This window comes from Mercenaria mercenaria, chromosome 9 (assembly GCF_021730395.1).
Source record: "Mercenaria mercenaria strain notata chromosome 9, MADL_Memer_1, whole genome shotgun sequence".
NCBI lineage: Eukaryota > Metazoa > Mollusca > Bivalvia > Venerida > Veneridae > Mercenaria > Mercenaria mercenaria.
In genome coordinates, this window is record NC_069369.1 from 26,730,371 (window position 1) to 26,749,714 (window position 19,344).

The following is a 19,344-nucleotide window of genomic DNA, read 5'->3' on the forward strand; positions in this document are numbered from 1 at the left end:
TACTGATCACCGTATGGAACCCCTACACTAATGACCAGACTAAAAAGTTGGAGATGGTGCAGAGGAAGGCAGCACGCTATCACTATTAGGCACCACAACACCAGTAGCGTCGCCACCATGCTGGAACACTTACAGTGGGATACGCTGGAGCCCCGAAGAACTAAAGCCCAGCTTACCATGGTATACAGGATTGTCAACAACCTGGTCGACATCCTAGCCCAACAGCATCTTACTCCAGCTTCAAGCCGCACCAGATCTACAAATAGCAGAAAGTACAGGCAGCCATCATCATATACATCATACTATAGGAATTCCTTTCCCCGGACCATCACCATATGAAACAGCCTACCGTCGGCGACCGCTGACGCCCCTGACTGGGTATCCTTCAAGCAGGGGTTATCATCACTGAAGTTCTAAGTAGGACCATCCCAGCTACAAGTACCTCCTGATGATTACTGGGGCTGTGCCGCCCGCGGCCAACGTAACCGGTGAGGCTTGCGTTAAAGGGGCAAAAAGCTAGCTGGGTAACACTTTTGTCTACTTCTCCCTTTTACCTATCCCACTTTTCTAACTATCTATCCTTTCCATCTTTTCCCTTGACCAAACCACCCGTCTCGTGATAGTCAAGTGTGACTGAGTCGACATACGATGTATAGATGTAGATGTTCAGAAATGTATCATCGATCTGTTATTTCTCATCTGTTACCCTACATATCAACCACCAAATATCTAGTCTTCATCAAAGATAATGGGTACCAGATATACAGGCAGCATGATGGTCTGGGTATCCAGGACCGGATATGTAGCCACTTTTTCCTCAGTTCCGAAATCCTGTACGATAATACCTCCATTTCGAACATCTCCCAGTTATCAAGCAGTGCCCAAAACAAAAGAATAATTTCGTACCGTTTTACAATAGATCTAATGAAAAACAAATTATGAACATGTTTGAAAATTTACTTCTCAAGTACACCATGGTATTTGGTTTAATCTAAAATATTGAAGAAATTTGATTGTTTCAGAACTTTAAATTATTGTTTGCAACCAGAAGTGGATTAGTAAATTAGTATAAAGAGCTATGTGATTTGTTTTGTGTGACTTTTATAACATTTGTTAAAAACTTTTAAAAACATTATACAATCTAAACATCCTAACTGCCACAAACACGATGTTTTGTAACTTGTCCGATAAAATAAGAAATTTACCCTCATGTCCGATAATACCCTGATCGACGTATGGGTATTTTTCAAACGGGAGATCTGTAGAATTTTCTGCTTTTATATAGAAATTAGGTTGAGTTACAGCGATATATGTATGTCGGCGCGCGCGCTCTGTAGTGCCGGTGCGTAGCCCAAAAAATCTAGCGCTTGTGGCTAAAATTGGTATGATGATAACAATACCATTCTTCGAGGTCGTAAGAAGATTAGAGGAAGCCGGTCAGTTTCCGGTTGACGTGTAATGGCCGACAGACAGAAAAAAGAACCGACTCCACCTCCTTTGCTGCTTATGCCGGCCGGTGGTGGTCTTACACTCACACCCCCAGATCAACCAAGTTTATATATGCCAGTCATCCAATCTGAACCCTCACTTTTTGGCGCAGGTGTGTTAAATAATTTGCCTTCCCATATTGTGTCAACATAATGTTTCAAGATTTTTATCATGTTTTGTCATTTTTACACATGTCATTTGTCACAGATAGGCACTTTCAAGACCTAGGCTCGGAGACTTGTAATGAGCAGATGCAGTGGTCAGGTTTTAATTTGCTGGACTACGAAGCAGTTGATCCTGGCCCTCCATCATTTGTCTCAAATTAGCTAAAACAGTTCAAGCTAAAACAGTTCAGAGATGTTATGATACACGCGTTTTGGATTGCGGAAACGTACCCAGTATTGAAACCTAACCAGAAATTGTGCCAGAAGTCTGTCGTGCTATAATTTCATCAAATCAAATGCCACAGACACACCTGTTAATTTAAAATATTTTTTTATTCATTTGTCTTAGACTTTTGATCTGGCATTAAATGATCAATGCAATACCATTAGAGTGGTGGAACCTATGCTCGCGGTATTCCTATGCTCGCGGTATTTCGATAATTACGCTCTCTGCAGAAGCACTGATAAAAATATTTCATCATGCAGTGTTCAACACCAACCAGTGATGAAATGCCTTTACAACAAATGTAGCGATAGCCACGCGTGCCGCTCACGTGACGTATACAGCGCCGTACTTTTTTACGTAATCTGTATCCTTTCGCACAAATCTCACACAAATATGTAAAAAATCACTAAACTAAAGTTATTTTTTAGAAATCATGCATTACATTCGATATAAGTACTTTAGGAGCAGATGTGTGAATGTGACCCCTTTTGACTACCTACGAGTGCCTTTCGAACCATAAAAGTCGATGTTGATCTTTAGTATTTTGACAAAGTCCAAATGGTTCTTTCTGAGATGTAGAGAGGAGTAAATTTCCTACACAGAAAAGAAGTGTAGAAAACATCAGTGAGTTAATCACTGCCGTTGTTTGAATCATTAATACTTGAACATTCTGTTTTTAAATAACATTATCGTACGTTTTTAAGCTTTGTTCTAATAGTGACTTCATTTCTGTAAGGGAAATATACACATAGATAATAATTTTTTCTTGCTTCTTCAGGGCCTCCTCGGGGTTTTTTCATTCTTGTCCCCAAACCTTTTCGCCAATTTTGAAAAAGTTGGAGCCACTTTAGAGCCATTTTTGTAGCCAAAGTTCTGGCCCTTTTATTTCTTTTAGTTGGCTGTCATAGTGTGCATAGAGAAATAAATATTGTAAAAAATTTTTCTTTTAGGAATAATAACAACTTTTGAAGGTGTATTTAGTTTATTGTAGAAGTAAATTCAATTTGTATTTGGATAAAATGACACAAATCATTCTCTAATTTAAGAATCATATCTATCCATGTCAGAATTACCAATATTTCAGGACTCATTTATTTTCGGAAAGAAAATTCGGATTTTTTTCTATTCTAAAAGGTCGAGTTGAACACTCTTCTAATGATTTTTAAGAACCCACGGTAGATAAGTGATATCTTCGTTTCTGAACATTTCAATTTAAAAGGGAAAATAACCAGGTCCAGGATGCAAATTTGAGGCCGATGTTTTTTAAATTTTCGGATCCATCGTTAAATCTTTAATGAAAAATTAGGAATCAAAAATTATTGCAAAAAAGTAAAAAATTAAATGTATCTTCGTACTTAATTAAATATTCGTCAGTCTTTCAACTGCATGCACAAACATGACAATCTTTTTCTTGTAAAAATCGCAACACATAAAGTCACCGTAATCGGCGTTTAATTTGGTGAATTCTCGGCGAAAAGTCAAACATACAAGCTGGCAGATGTTTTGATTACTGTTAATCTTAAATTCACACATTATTACGAAATTTTATCTTCTCAAAGTGTCAACCAACTTCAATAGTCGAATTGTCAAATACACCGCCTAGACTGGTTATCGATTTTATTCACTACAGCGTCTAGGTAAACACGTGTATCGGGAACCAATTCTTGGGCCGCTTATATCACTACGGAAAAAAAAATGCCGAGGAAAAAACTATGCGCCACTTATTTCGCCAGTTCGCAAAATTTAGCGCCAAATTCTTAAATTATCGCAAATGGCGACATTGGCGATCGGCAGCGGAGGCCCTGCTTCTTAAAAAGATTATATATGTACAAAATACCGCGAGCATAGGTTCCACCACTCTTCACAAAAGTTTCAAATTGGTTTTTGGACGCAAACGAGAGGGCTAAGACGCTTTCCTACGGAGGTGAAGGCCCCTGGTTAGAATCCTGGCTACTCCCATTGCGGTGTGTCCTTGGGCAAGGCACTTTATCACGATTGCCTCAGTCAACCCAGCTGTAAATGGGTACCAACAAATTGCTGGGGGTGAGGTATAATTGGTTTTAACTGTTCCTAACATAGGGTCGCAGAAAAGCTCTATAAAGCTTATGTTAATTGTTTCAACAAGCAATGGTAAATAAAACTTACCTTTACCTTTTGGTCCTGCTCTCTGCAATATTTTAATTGCCAACCATTGCAGTTGTCCTGTGATTGGGGTACTCTTCAAATCTAGCGGTATAGAATCTTTATTTTGATATGGCACTTTTTAGGTCATATGTCTTTATTTATGGAAACTGTTGGGAATTTAACTTTATAAAGTATAATATTAAGAACTTTGTTAAAAATTCTTATATTTTTTAAGTCAAATACATGCATTAAATATAAAAAAATTTGATCCTGAAATTCAAAAGTAACCATATGCTATGAACTTTGCATGTCATCAGTTTCTCACGGGAGTCAGTGCGCAGATGTTGCAGTTGACCTGGTTAGGTAAACAAAGTGGGTTATGCCATAACTTAGTGGATGCGATGGTAGCCAGAACTTTTAGTTTGATTAAATTGTATTTATTGTTTCAAACTAAATTTGTCTCTTAAACCCATAGTTAGGAAGGCGATGCCCATTACAGTCTTTTACTGATTCTGTATATATCATCAATTTATAAGGTGAAGTCCTATTCTACATCAGCTTAACTGATAATTGCTATTGTTGTTAATTTCTGATGATATTTAGCTTACAATAATTTACGCAATTAAGATTTTTTATGCCCCTGAAGGGTGGCATATTAGTTTTCAACTGTTCGTCCGTTCGTTTGTTCGTTCGTCACAACATATACTTTTTGCATGAAGGCTCTTTACTCGTGAACCACTGCACCCAGGACCTTCAAACTTCACATGCTGATAGTACTTATTGAGTACACGACCCCTACTGACTTTGGGGTCACCAGGTCAAAGGTCAAGGTGCTGCTGGGGCATTTGTCACCACTAGTGACAGCTCTTGTTGACAATTCAAAATGACAAACACTGTGAATTGGACATCCATATGGCTAACGTATTTCAGTATTGGAAGTGGCTTGGGGTTCTGTAACTGAAATTTGAGACCTGAAGTCTAGAGGCCCATTGAATTCTCTTACAAGTTTGAGTCAGTGTCAAAGTAACATTATCCCCAGTAAAAGATGCTAAATACCTAGTTCTCTACATCAGTCATGACCTTAGTGTGAAACACATAAGTATACAACAAGCAATCGAAAACAAAACCAATTTCAAACAGGCCTTTAGGTTTCCTCAAATGCAACATCAAAACACAAGTAAGTTATTATAAATGCACAATTTTCACAGCAAACATTTCAATGTTTTTCAATGCAGCCAGTCAATGTATTAGATATTTTGGTCTCTCTGAATTAAATTTGTCTTTCAGTTCGGAAAACAGCATTGAAGCTTCACTTTTTATAGATCATATTTTCACATTTATTCAGTATTTAGATAAGCATTCAATACAGCTTTCAAGATTTTTATGTAACATTATACTACTGTGTAACTATTACAGAAGATGAAGGGCTTGGGGAAGCTGACAGTTTTGTTGGTCAATCTCCCCCTCCACAGGGAGGTACACAGCTCAGTGCTCCACCACCATCTACGCTGTTCCAGAGTCCAGGAAGCAACACAGCCCCAGATCAGTTTGCACACATAAATCATTCAACCCCTCTTCGACCACCAGCTGGCCCACCACACTCGTACTCAAAGCCAGCTGAAAACATGATGCCACCTCTGGCGCCCACTTCGCAAGTCCCAGTAACAGGGGCCACCATGTCCTCAGTACCACCTATGCCAAATGCAAGTGGTGAGTCCTAAATTATTCTTATATTGAAAATAACATGTATTCAGTAGTATTTATATTAAGTTATTTCCACTGTTGTGTACGACTTCTTTGCATTAAGCTTTCTCAGTTCTTATTGAAATAATATCACGTTTGTCAGATGGGCAGCATAGGGTCAGCTTGGTCATCATATTTTCTAAACCTACGTAGAGTCAGTAAGCAGTTTCTCAATATCTGTTCCTGCTTTTCAGATTGCATCATAATAGATATGCACAGTATTTTGTAATTATTTTATGTAAAAAGTATGTGTTCAGCATTACTCATTATTCAGTTACCTGCATTACTCATTATTATACCCCCACCAAACATGTTTGAGGGGGGTATATAGGAGTCAGTTTTGTTGCGTCGCGTCCCGTCCCGAAATCTATTATCTCAGTTATTACCAAATGCATTTGATTCAAACTTAAAATACATGTTCCACCTTATCACCAACATCATGTGACACAAGGTGCATAACTCTTGACACCAAGTTTTCAGAATTAGTCCCTTTTACTTAGAATTTAAGGTTAATTTTGTTTGTATTTTCACTATATCTCAGTTTTTTACTAAAATGGATTTGATTCAGACTTAAAATAGTTGTTCCACCTCATCACCCCGATGATGTGACATAAGGTGCTTAACTCTGACATTAAAATTTTTTTGAATTATGTCCCCTTTTACTTTAAATTTAACTTTTAAGGTTGATTTTGGGTGTATTTTCACTATATTCTCAATTATTACAAATGGATTTGATTCAAACTTAAAAAAGATGTTCCACCTCATCACCCACATCAGTGACACAAGGTGCATAACTCTGACCCAATTTTTCATGAAATTTTGCCCCTTTTTTCTTAGAATTTAAGGTTAATTTTGATGTATTTCACTTTATCTCAATTACTTACTGAATGGATTTGATTCAGACTTAAAATAGTGTTCCACCTCATCACCCAATCATGTGAACAGGGCATAACTCTGACACTTTTTTTCTTGAACTGTGTCCCCTTTTACCTAGAATTTTAAGGTTAATTTTGATGTATTTTCACTATATCTCATTCTGATTGGCTTAGAGCCAAAGGGAAGTAACCTTTTTTAACTTTTGTATGAGTTTCTTCCCCTTAAATTCCAGGAAAATTTGTCTATTTTTAGAAATCCTATTTTTAGATTTTTATATTTTGGGATTTTTCTAACTTTTTTATCATAAGTCCTATGTAAAAAGTAAAAACATTTTTCCGTGGTAACATGGGTCGGTAAGACCTTTTTTTATCACTTTTAGTGTATCTCTAATATTAGAGATTTAATTATTTACTAGTATTACTATCTAGTATTATCTAGTACTACTTATATGTGGAATCCCAGGATGAAGTACTCCAAAGTATATTTAAGATTCCTTATGGTTGCCATTCTTCTTTTACAAGACCGTATGGTGGGGGTATGAGTCACTCCTGTGACAGTTCTAGTTCAGTTACCTGCACTCTTGAAAATATTTTTTTTAGGTTTGTCAGGTTTATACAGGAAGCATGGATCTAACAGGTATGCACAGATGCCATCTGGGACTTATGCAAATTCGCCAGCCAATTTGATGGCAACTCCACCTGCACCCATACCTTTCTCACAAAACTTTACAGAGGCGACTGCGTCTGCACCATCAATGATGGCACCAAATGCTCAGCCTGCAACCCTTCCTCCTAAGCCAAGTATTGGTCAGTTGCCGGGTATGGGATATGTTCCCAATGCTACAGGTTTGTGATTTGTAATAACATTCATTAATTGAATAGCAAACTGTTGATTAAAAAAAACATAGTCACAAAATTTCAGACACTTTGGTGAGAAAGCTGTGATATCAACTTTGATAACTCCATCTTTGGATTGTGGTCCTTCACATAGTTAAAATACACATAAAGTGCTCAAAAGTTTATGTTGCAGTTATGTTAGAAATTTTTCACCTAGAGTCAAGAAACGATGAACAGTGAAAGGAAACTTACTGACATACGATTTTTGCAAGATATTTTTTTATAAAAAAACTCAAAAATATTGTGCAGAATGTAGTTAACTATTGCAGTGCTTTTGAAGGAATGGAGAAATTTTACATTCTTCTTGCATGTTTACCTATATGATATCTAACTTTTATTTTCACAATATATTATTAAAAATTTTTGATTAATCAGTGTCATATTTTACTTCTATGCCAAATTTTGGAAATGAAACATGTCAACAAATTTCAACCGAATTTTGAACAAGTAACTTTAAGTGAGGTATTGTTTTTTTCAGGCACTTATATCCCAGTAGCCCATCACTGGTGTTTTTGTAAGAATGTGGAGGGACGTGACATTTGGTACCCTCTCTCCATGGCAGATAATCTGGCTCTAGAAGATGCTTTTAAATCTGGTAAACAATTTTAGCTGGACTAGTCTAAGAATAATAAGGGTTATTGTACTTATTTATGATTGTTGGATGTCCATCCATCCAGCATCCACTATTTCTTTTAATAACTTCTCATAAACACCAGGGACATTTTAACTTGACAACAAGAAATGTTCCTTACTTGGTACCTTTTTCAGATCTGTGGCATCCGTGCAGAATACATTTGTTTTTCTATAATATTATCTATTGGTAGATCAAAAATCTGTTGAGAAACTGCTGGTCCAATTTTGAGATACTTTCACAGAAATATTCCTTCATTGACCCAAAACCAATTTCATTATAATCATTCTGGATTTTCAGAACATAGCCACCAAGTGGCTATTATTATTCAGTAATATGTATATATATTTCCAATTTATGCATAGAGGAAACTTTTAAAGCCTTCTTTCTCCAAAGATGTTGGCATAATTTCAAAATAATTCTGGGAAATTCCTGACGGGCCTCTCTACCAGTGTTGTTTAAGCAAGCTATGAAACTCTATGAGTAATCTAGGGTTGAAAAAATGTTGTTTGAAAATTTTGTCCAATATCAAAAAAATTTTCTTTTACGTCAACCAGTACCAGAATTGTTTAAGCAAACTGTTAAATTCAGGTTAGCTATCTAGGGCTGTCATAGTGAATATTCCATTTTTTTCTGAAAAATAAGTATGTTCTGACCATATAAAAACACAAAAACAATCAGTTCTCTAAAGCCAAAGGTCACATATCAAAAAATTTTTGAGCTACTTTCTTTGCAAGTTAACATAATTTAAATTTTATGCAAGGAAAAAGAGTAATTTTAAGAGTAACATGAAATAATGTTTAGCCATTTTTATGAAATTGAAGCAAATGGTTTTGTTAGCACTCTGAAAAATATGACTGACATGCCTCAAAGGCCAGATAATACTTGTAGTTTTGCAATGCTTTGTTAATTTTGACTGTTTTCATAACCTCGAGTAACAATTTCAGTATGGAAATTAGTTTACAGCAGCAACTAAGAATAGAATATATGAGCCGGGCCATGAGAAAACCAACATAGTGCATTTGCGACCAGTCTTATCAGGATCCATGCTGTTCGCTAACAATTTCTCTAATTGCAATAGGCTTTGAAAGCGGATGCGCAGGCTGGTCTGGATCCATGCTGTTCGCAAACGCACTATGTTGGTTTTCTCATGGCGCAGCTCATATATATATCAAGTCAAATGTATTTATGTAATAATGGGGTAAAATAATGCAGATTTTTCATACTTATTTAATATGAGTCAGAAATTTCTTTATGCGGAACTTTGCATACTGTTTTAAATGTAGGTCAAGAGAATGTTCTAGTTAGCACTGACGGAGGGCGTTACGATGTAAATCTGACAGAAAGGCGTCGGTATGCAGTTTTCTGGGAGGAGGAACCCAAGGTTGTACAGAGATGTAGCTGGTTCTACAAACGTGAGGGAGACAATCGTTATGTGCCATATGAAGAAACCTTTGCTCTTCGCTTAGAGGTAAACACTTTCCTGATTATTGAAGAATGAATCAGCTTAATATTTTTCTATGACAATATCAGGAAGATCAAATTAAAACAAAAAATGTTAAATGACTCCATACATTTCAAGATTACAAGACTTTATGATATATTTTGTACATGGGTGGTGAAATCAGTTGTCTGATTTGATTTGTCCAGCTTGCCCCATAGTCCATACAGACAAGTAGAATTTCACAATATTTTACAATTGGTCTTATCTATAAACTGGTCAAACTTGGAAGAATTTTAAAGTTCAGACATCACTTTTAAAGTAGAATTTCTTTCTCTAACGGCGTTTATTTTAATCTAGATATTAAATATTCAGGATGATTATTTTCTTGAAATTCAGATTATTAGCTCATCGGAGACAGGGGAATGGGGCCGAATTTTGGCCCAAAAAACAGCCTAAAAATCACTGACAAATCTGGGTCATGTGGGGTCAAAAATTAAGTCACTAGGTCAAATCAAAGAAAATTCTTGTTTACACTCAAGAGGCCACATTTTTGGTCCAATCTTAATGAAACTTTGTCAGAATATTTGTCTCCATGAAATCACTAGGTCAAATATGTTTACACTGTTGCTCAGTTGAGTCATCTTGGCCCTCATGTTACATGTATCTGTTTAACATATTCTTGTATGAATTATTTAAGATAATATATCAGTTGAGCAGATAAATATATACATGTTTACATCTTTTTCTGTGCAGAAGTTAAAAGCATGAAACTTTTTGCTCGCTTCCCTTGCCTATCATAAATACCATGAGGTATTGCAGACCATGATCTTGGTCGGTGGCAAAGGCAAAACCACGTGCAGGCTAGCAGGCTAAGAGTTCATCAGTTTTGCATGGAAATACACAACATGAATAAAACTTTAAATGTCATAATTGAATGTAGTTTTACAAGATTGACATGATTTATGTGACAGCTCAATTAATATTGATTCTACTTGTGCAGGAAGAGTATAAAACAGCTGTTACGAGTGGAGTTTGGCATAAACCAATCCAGTTTGAAAGTGGAGAGTCTGTGGTGATGCACAACCCTAATGTGATGGTTCATTATCAACCTTCAACTCAGCCTGATGAATGGGGGACTGTACAGGTATCTGTTTACTTTGTGATGTTAACTGCTTCAGCTGGTTGTTATGATAATGGTGATACCTGACTTCATTATGTATGGCCATGCCTTATCCAGTACAAAATACAAATAACAAGGCTAGAATTTAAGTATTTCCTAAAAAATGCAATCCAAGCAATTACTATGTATACAAAAATAGAGTAAAATATACTTTATCGTTTTATTTGATATTTAATACTTCTATTTATTACATAATAACTTTTAAATTGCTTACTAATAAAACATGCTCACTCTGTTTTAATTATCAGTAAATTTTGGTACTTCTATGCATAGGTGAGCAATGCAGTGCCAACACAGGTAAAGTGTCTGTCCATATGTGTAGCTTGATTTACCCTCTTGTAATCTTATAGACAGAAATGCAAGTTTACTCAGACATAGCTATAGCTTTTTTTATTGTCTATTCTTTCTAAGGAAGTGCTCATGGTAAGTTTCTAGGATCCTTGAATGTCTGCCGTCCTTCCATCGTCAGCTATTTCTTTAAAGAAAATTCCTACTAAAACACCAAGCCAATTCAAACCAAACTTTACCAGAAATTTCCTAAGGTGGTCGTCTTTCAGATTCCTTCAAATTAAGGTCATCCAATGAAGAATTCTGGTTGCTATTGCAACTAAATGGAAAAACTTTAAAAATCTTAAAAACTGCTGGCCTGATTTCAATAAAATACATTAATGTAACCTTCGTTCAAATTCTTCCAAGCAATGTAATATACTTAAAACAAACATGGCTATAGGGAAAGCTGTAAAAAAATTCTCTTCTGAAACTGCAGGCCTGATTTAAAATGATTTCACTGAAATATCCACGGGGTGATCTGCTTCCAAATTCCTTTAAGCCGAGTTTTTAGCCCACCATCATCAGATGGTGGGCTATTAAAATCACTCTGCGTCCGTGGTCCGTCCGTCCGTCATTCCGTCCGTCCGTCAGTCCGTCCATCCGTCCGTCCGTCCGTTAACAATTTCTCGTTATCGCATCTCCTCATAAACTACTGGGGGGATTTTGACTAAACTTTGTCAGAATGATGTATTGATACCCTAGTTGTGTCCCCCTGAAAATCAGACTGGTTCAACAATTTTTGAGTGAGTTATGGCCCTTTGTTTATTTCTATAATTTATATAGATTTATATAGGGAAAAACTTTGAAAACCTTCCTGTCCAAAACCACAGAGCCTAGGGCTTTGATATTTGGTATGAAGCATCATCTAGTGGTCCTCTACCAAGATGATTCAAATTATTTCTCTGGGGTCAAATATGGCCCCGCCCTGGGGGTCACATGGTTTATATAGACTTATATAGGGAAAAACTTTGAATAACCTCTTGTCCAAAACCACAGGCCCTTTAGGGCTTTGATATTTGTATGTGACATCATCTAGTGGTCTTCAACTAAGATTGTTCAAATTATACCCCTAGGGTCAAATATGGCCCCGCCCTGGGGGTCATATGGTTTACATAGACTTATATAGGGAAAAACTTTGAAAATCTTCTTGTTTAAACCACAAAGCCTAGGGCTTTGATACTTGTAATGTAGCATCAATTAGTGGTTCTCTACCAGGTTTATTCAAATTATCCTCCTAGGGTTAAATATGGCCCCGCCCCGGGGGTCACATGGTTCATATAGACTTATATAGGGAAAAGCTTTTAAAATGTTCTTGTCAGTAACTACAACATTCAAACTTGGACCACATGTATGTTTTTGAGTGGCAAGATGAACCTTGACATGAGTTGACCTTGATTTTGACCTAGTGACCTACTTTCACATTTCTGTAGCTACATCCTTCAAATTTGGACCACTTGCATAATTTTGTGCACTGGAAAAAACTTTGACCTTTATTTTGACCTAGTGACCTACTTTCACATTTTTGAAGGTACAGGCATCAAATTGGGACCATATGCATAGTTTCGTGTTTCAAAATGAAATTTGACATTGATTTTGACCTAGTGACTACTTTAACATTTCTCAAGCTACAGCCTTCAAATTTGGACTACATGCATAGTTTTGTGTACCGAAAAAAACTTTGACCTTGACATTGACCTAGTGACCTACTTTCACATTTTTGAAGGTACAGGCTTCAAATTTGGACCACATGCATAGTTTTGTATTCTGAAATAAAATTTGACCTTGATTTTGACCTAGTGACCTACTTTTACATTTCTTAAGCTACAGCCTTCAAATTTGGACCACTTGCATAGTTTTGTGTACTGAAATGACCTTTGACCTTTACATTGACCTAGTGACCTACTTTCACATTTTTAAGTTACAGGCTTCAAATTTGGACCACATGCATAGTTTTGTATTCCGAAATAAAATTTGACCTTGATTTTGACCTAGTGACCTACTTTTACATTTCTCAAGCTACAGCCTTCAAATTTGGACCACATGCATAGTTTTGTGTACCGAAACAAACTTGACCTTTACATTGACCTAGTGACCTACTTTCACATTTTTGAAGGTACAGGCTTCAAAATTGGACCACATGCATAGTTTTGTATTCCGAAGTAAAATTTGACCTTGATTTTGACCTAGTGACCTACTTTTACATTTCTCAAGCTACAGCCTTCAAATTTGGACCACTTGCATAGTTTTGTGTACCGAAATGAATTTTGACCTTAAGATTGACCTGGTGACCTACTTTCACATTTCTATAGCTACAGGCTTCAAATTTAGGACCACATGCATAGTTTTGTGTACCGAAACAAACTTTGACCTTGACATTGACCTAGTGACCTACTTTCACATTTTTGAAGGTACAGGCTTCAAATTTGGACCACATGCATAGATTTGTGTTGTGTACGGAAATGAAATTTGACCTTGAGCTAGTCAATAAGTCTTGAAATTTGGAACACTCAAAAATGGCACATTGGTGGGCGCCAAGATCACTCTGTGATCTCTTGTTTAGTTTAAACTTCAAAGGGTTATTTCAATGGAATGTGTGCTACAGTACTTGAATAATTATACCATTACCAATTTATCTGATTCATTCTAAATTCTGATCTTGTTTAGTTACTACATTAAACAACACTATTAAAATGTTTATGGACATACACTACCAAGGAGAGTAAATTCTGGTAATCATCATAAAAGGCAAATTGCCTTTAATATCTCTCGGTTTTCAGAGGAAACTGTATGTTGATTGATAGAGGTTTGGTCAAGAAAAATTGTTTGGTTTCCTGAAAAGATGGGTTCCAGTTTATATGGGTAGTTTTCAAATGAAATAAGGCCAAATGTAAATTGAGTTGTTTTTGAATGAATAAAGATGATATTGTATTAATTTCTTAAAAACACCATCTATCAGTGTCCATTTTGAAAACTCATATTTTTTAGCTTTGACACTGAAAGGCTACTCAGATAGTTTAGTAGGTAGAGTAACAAGAGTATGACTATAAAGATCAGGAGAGGCATGTTTGTCTCATTTTAACAAAGGACAGTATATGCGAAAGTTGTCAAGTTACTTTCGGAGAACAAGTCAGTTCTAGTACATAATCAAGAGACACTGGCAGCTGAAATACCATTGAAGAATAGTGTTGATTTTAAATCAAACAAACTAAAGTTTCTAGTGTTTGTGATAATGGTTTGACACCGTAATTGTTAAAAAAAAATGCCTGTATCATGTCTATCCACTTGCATAGTTGAGGTCTTGTTAAAAGTTGCATTGTTACGCGTATTTGTAGTCTGTTACATTCAGTCAGTATCGTAAACAGCAAGAATCTACGATGTTCTTTGAAGACTTTCTGCTGTTTAGTTCAGCAGTTACTTGCACTTCTGTATAGCTTGGACTGTTGTTACTGTGATTAGGTTGATGCTGTGCAAATTGTTTGATCCCAGTTGTTGGTGTAATGTTGTTCCCATGTGGCTAGCTGTTTTGTAAAACATCAGCCAGATCATTTGTTCTCCACGGTACCACCTGAATTGCATGTAGTGAAGTTTCTGTTTGTGACTGGCTAAAATCTAGAAAGGCATTTTTAAAAGTTAACTGATTGTTAATAAAACATTGAAATAGTGGTCAGAAAGGACAATAAGACTAAGCTCAAAAAGAAAACAGAATCATTAATTAGCGCTCTTTCATGATTCTCTACCCCTGTGTTGTTTTTATCCCTTGTTGAAAAAATGTACTTTCCTTTGAACATGACTGAGTTTCACAAAGAGTGATTGTTAACCTTGCTTGCCATTGTTACCTGAACAGAGTCCCAGATATAACATTTACTACATGTATGTTGTTTAACCAAACATAGCTCAAGGTCTACATGTGACTCAAGCCAGTTGCCTTACATTTTCTGTGTTTGGGAAACACTGGATAACTCAAGCATTTGCTTATCCCCTTATAACCTAGAGCAATTACTTTAGTTAAAAAAAAAAAACATGACTAGAAGTTATGAACCTTTAGTTTTATTTTTCGTAGTGGTTTGTGCACTTCCATGCATGTGAATAAAATTTTTCTATCAAAATTTAATTTCTGTGTGTTTTCGTAAGTTAAAATATCAGTTACAGTCTTTTCATTATTTCCTTTAAATGTTGACCTCTCTGTCATTCTGTTGTTCTCTAGAAACCTTTGCATTAATGTTCTTACATACAGCTGATATCTTGCATGTCCAACTTTTTAGCTCACCTGTCCCAAAGTGACAAGGTGAGCTTTTGTGATCGCGCGGTGTCCGTCGTCCATGCGTGCTTGCGTCAGTCCGTAAACTGTTGCTTGTGACCACTGTAGAGGTCACATTTTTCTTGGGATCTTTATGAAAGTTGGTCAGAATGTTCACCTTGATGATATCTAGGTCAAGTTCGAAACTGGGTCACGTGCTGATAAAAACTAGGTCAGTAGGTCTAAAAATAGGAAAACCTTGTGACCTCTCTAGAGGCCATATATTTCACAAGATCTTCATGAAAATTGGTCAGAATGTTCACCTTGATGATATCTAGGTCAAGTTCGAAATTGGGTCACGTACGGTCAAAAACTAGGTCAGTAGGTCTAAAAATAGAAAAACCTTGTGACCTCTCTAGAGGCCATATATTTCACAAGATCTTCATGAAAATTGGTCAGAATGTTCACCTTGATGATATCTAGGTCAAGTTCGAAACTGGGTCACGTACGGTCAAAAACTAGGTCAGTAGGTCTAAAAATAGAAAAACCTTGTGACCTCTCTAGAGGCCATATATTTCACAAGATCTTCATGAAAATTGGTCAGAACGTTCACCTTGATGATATCTAGATAAAGTTCGAAAGTGGGTCACGTGCCATCAAAAACTAGGTCAGTTGGTCAAATAATCGAAAAACCTTGTGACCTCTCTAGAGGCCATATATTTCACAAGATCTTCATGAAAATTGGTCAGAATGTTCACCTTGATGATATCTAGGTCAAGTTCGAAACTGGGTCACGTACGGTCAAAAACTAGGTCAGTAGGTCTAAAAATAGAAAAACCTTGTGACCTCTCTAGAGGCCATATATTTCACAAGATCTTCATGAAAATTGGTCAGAATGTTCACCTTGATGATATCTAGGTCAAGTTCGAAACTGGGTCACGTACGGTCAAAAACTAGGTCAGTAGGTCTAAAAATAGAAAAACCTTGTGACCTCTCTAGAGGCCATATATTTCACAAGATCTTCATGAAAATTGGTCAGAACGTTCACCTTGATGATATCTAGATCAAGTTCGAAAGTGGGTCACGTGCCATCAAAAACTAGGTCAGTTGGTCAAATAATAGAACAACCTTGTGACCTCTCTAGAGGCCATATTTTTCATGGGATCTGTATGAAAGTTGGTCTGAATGTTTATCTTGATGATATAAAGGTCAAGTTTGAAACTGGATCAACTGTGATCAAAAACTAGGTCAGTAGGTTTTGAAATAGAAAAACCTTGTGACCTCTCTAGAGGCCATACCCTTGAATAGATCTTCATGAAAATTGGTCAGAATGTTCACCTTGATGATATCTAGGTAAAGTTTGAAACTGGGTCACGTGCCTTAAAAAAATAGGTCAGTAGGTCAAATAATAAAAAAACCTTGTGACCTCTCTAGAGGCCATACTTTTCATGGGATCTGTATGAAAGTTGGTCTGAATGTTCATCTTGATGATATCTAGGTCAAGTTTGAAACTGGGTCAACTGCGATCAAAAACTAGGTCAGTAGGTCTAAAATTAGAAAAAAAATTTGACCTCTCTAGAAGCCATATTTTTCAATGGATCTTCATGAAAATTGATCTGAATGTTCACCTTGATGATGTCTAGGTCAGTTTCGAAACTGGGTCATGTGCAGTCAAAAACTAGGCCAGTAGGTATAAAAATAGAAAAACCTTGTGACCTCTCTAGAGGCCATATTTTTCATGAGATCTTCATGAAAATTAGTGAGAATGTTCACCTTGATGATATCTAGGTAATGTTCAAAACAAGGTCACATACCTTTGAAAGCTAGGTCAATAGGTCAAATAATAGAAAAACCTTGTGACCTCTCTTGAGACCATATTTTTCAATGGATCTTCATGAAAATTGGTCAGAATTTTTATCTTGATAATATCTAGGTCAAGTTCAAAACTGGGTCACATGAGCTCAAAAACTAGGTCACTATGTCAAATAGTAGAAAAAACGACGTCATACTCAAAACTAGGTAATGTGGGAAGAGGTGAGCGATTCAGGACCATCATTGTCCTCTTGTTCATAATTGTGAGTTGTAAATATCAGTTAGCTCAGCAACTGCAGTATAATATTCATGATGAAAGTAGAGTGTATTCAGACAATTTTAATGGATGAAATATGAACGAGTAAAAACTTACTATTTTTTTTTCATATTTCTGGTTGTGTTAAGGAAGTTTTCATGGTTTTTCTAAGGCATATGACTCCAATGTGATCCAAACATTATACAAGCTAATACAAACTAGAAATTATATTAAGTTTATAGTACAAAGTTTCTGCATGTATTTCAGGGTGATCAGTTGCGGCCACGTGTTGTGAAGCGGGGTGTTGGAGACTTTGAATCTATAGACGAGGGTGAATCGAGACAGGTTGACCATGTAGTATTTGTTGTACATGGTGTAGGAAGTGTGAGTGATTTTAGGTTCAGGAGTATAGTGGAGTGTGGTAGGTACATTCTTATTGTACATGGTCTTAGAGGGGTGTGTGTGCGTGTGAATTTAGATTCATGAGTGTAGTGGAAAATGGCAGTACTTTCTTATTTTACACGATGCAGGAAGTGTGTGAAGTTGTAGGTTTAGGAATAGTATGGAGTATGGTTTATTCTGTCTAATGTGCAAGTCAGATATATTATACAGTTCTCATAAAACTTGTAGGCACTAAAATGAAAAAGGAATTCTGTGATTTAGAAATAATTGTTTTCAAATGTATGTGTTTTTTGTATTGTTGCATACAAAACATTTGTGTAGGCACCAAAATGAAAAAGGAATTCTGTGATTTAGAAATAATTGTTTTCAAATGTATGTGGTTTTTGTATTGTTGCATACAAAACATTTGTGTAGAGAATTTGATCCTTACATTGTATAGATAAGTTCCATGAATATATTTTGTACTTTTGAAGCATTTAGCAATGATAGAAATTAAATATTTGTTATGTAACCACTTTGAAAACAAAAAGATTATGACTGTATTTCAGTGGATGATTTTCGGTTAATATCTCAGAGTTTGTTGTCAAGTCATTTTACACAGTATGTTGACAGCAACAGAATAGGTCGTGTAGAGTTCCTGCCAATACATTGGCATTCTGCATTACATGGAGATGCTACAGGAATAGATAAGTAAGTGACAAATAACGTTTCTTTTGTGAGTTATTTAATCCACATGGGTTTTGTATCTCCTCTTGGAACTTCCAAGTAATACCTATCGAGGATCTCAGATTATGGCATAAATGTAAGCCGAATATACAGACGAACCATGTAGAAGCATATTTGTATAGCCAAAGCTTAAGGGTGCTTGTCTTATTGTGTCCCCAGTATTTAAAGCCTGGGTGGCGTAATTGTTGGAACTATCTCTTGGTCAGTCCTTCATTCTTATGTACTCAACTCCTTTAGTTTTATCTTGAAACTTGGTATACTTCAACAGCATGAAATGAGCTTTGCTCATACTGACAGAACTTTCAAATCCAACTTTTTATGCCCCCGGCATCTACTGATGTGGGAGGCATATAGCGATTGTCCTGTCCGTCCGTTCGTTCGTTCGTCCATCCATCCGTACAAGGTTAATCAAATGGGACCGTTTCGTCTAGCATCAATACCCCTTACTAGAATGACTTGTTACTAATGCAGATGTAGCCTGTGACCATTCCTCATGTTCAAACATCACCTGACCTCAGTTTGACCTTGACCTCGTTTTGGACTTACGTTGCTTTATATGGGCCATCTCGTGGTTAACCAAATGGGACCGTTTCGTCTAGCATCAATACCGCTTACAAGAATGAATTGATACTAATACAGATGTAACCTGTGACCATTCCTCATCTTCAAACATCATCTGACCTCAGTTTGACCTTGACCTCGTTTTGGACTTGGGTTGCTTTGTATCGACAAGGATGCCACCGGGGGCATCAAGCGTTTATTGAACGCAGCTCCTTGTTTCTGGAGTTATGGCTCTTCTTTTTTACTTT

The 19,344-nt window shown here is 36.4% G+C and overlaps 1 protein-coding gene across 2 annotated transcripts in view; it reads left to right on the forward strand.

The window, feature by feature from the left end:
* Positions 1 to 1,435: 1,435 nt before the first annotated feature.
* LOC123546769 (phospholipase DDHD2-like) overlaps positions 1,436 to 19,344 on the forward strand; it is a 37,182-nt gene continuing 19,273 nt past the window's right edge. Inside the window, exons 1-9 of one of the 2 annotated variants that reach the window (XM_045333307.2) lie at positions 1,436 to 1,600; positions 5,419 to 5,712; positions 7,221 to 7,466; positions 7,996 to 8,112; positions 9,435 to 9,619; positions 10,593 to 10,736; positions 11,046 to 11,069; positions 17,675 to 17,828; positions 18,358 to 18,499. In XM_045333307.2, the coding sequence (XP_045189242.2) occupies positions 1,459 to 1,600; positions 5,419 to 5,712; positions 7,221 to 7,466; positions 7,996 to 8,112; positions 9,435 to 9,619; positions 10,593 to 10,736; positions 11,046 to 11,069; positions 17,675 to 17,828; positions 18,358 to 18,499 (1,448 nt within the window). In that variant the 5' untranslated portion in view covers positions 1,436 to 1,458. The remainder of the gene's footprint in view (positions 1,601 to 5,418; positions 5,713 to 7,220; positions 7,467 to 7,995; positions 8,113 to 9,434; positions 9,620 to 10,592; positions 10,737 to 11,045; positions 11,070 to 17,674; positions 17,829 to 18,357; positions 18,500 to 19,344) is intronic. The other variant, XM_053551077.1, reaches the window with a different exon arrangement.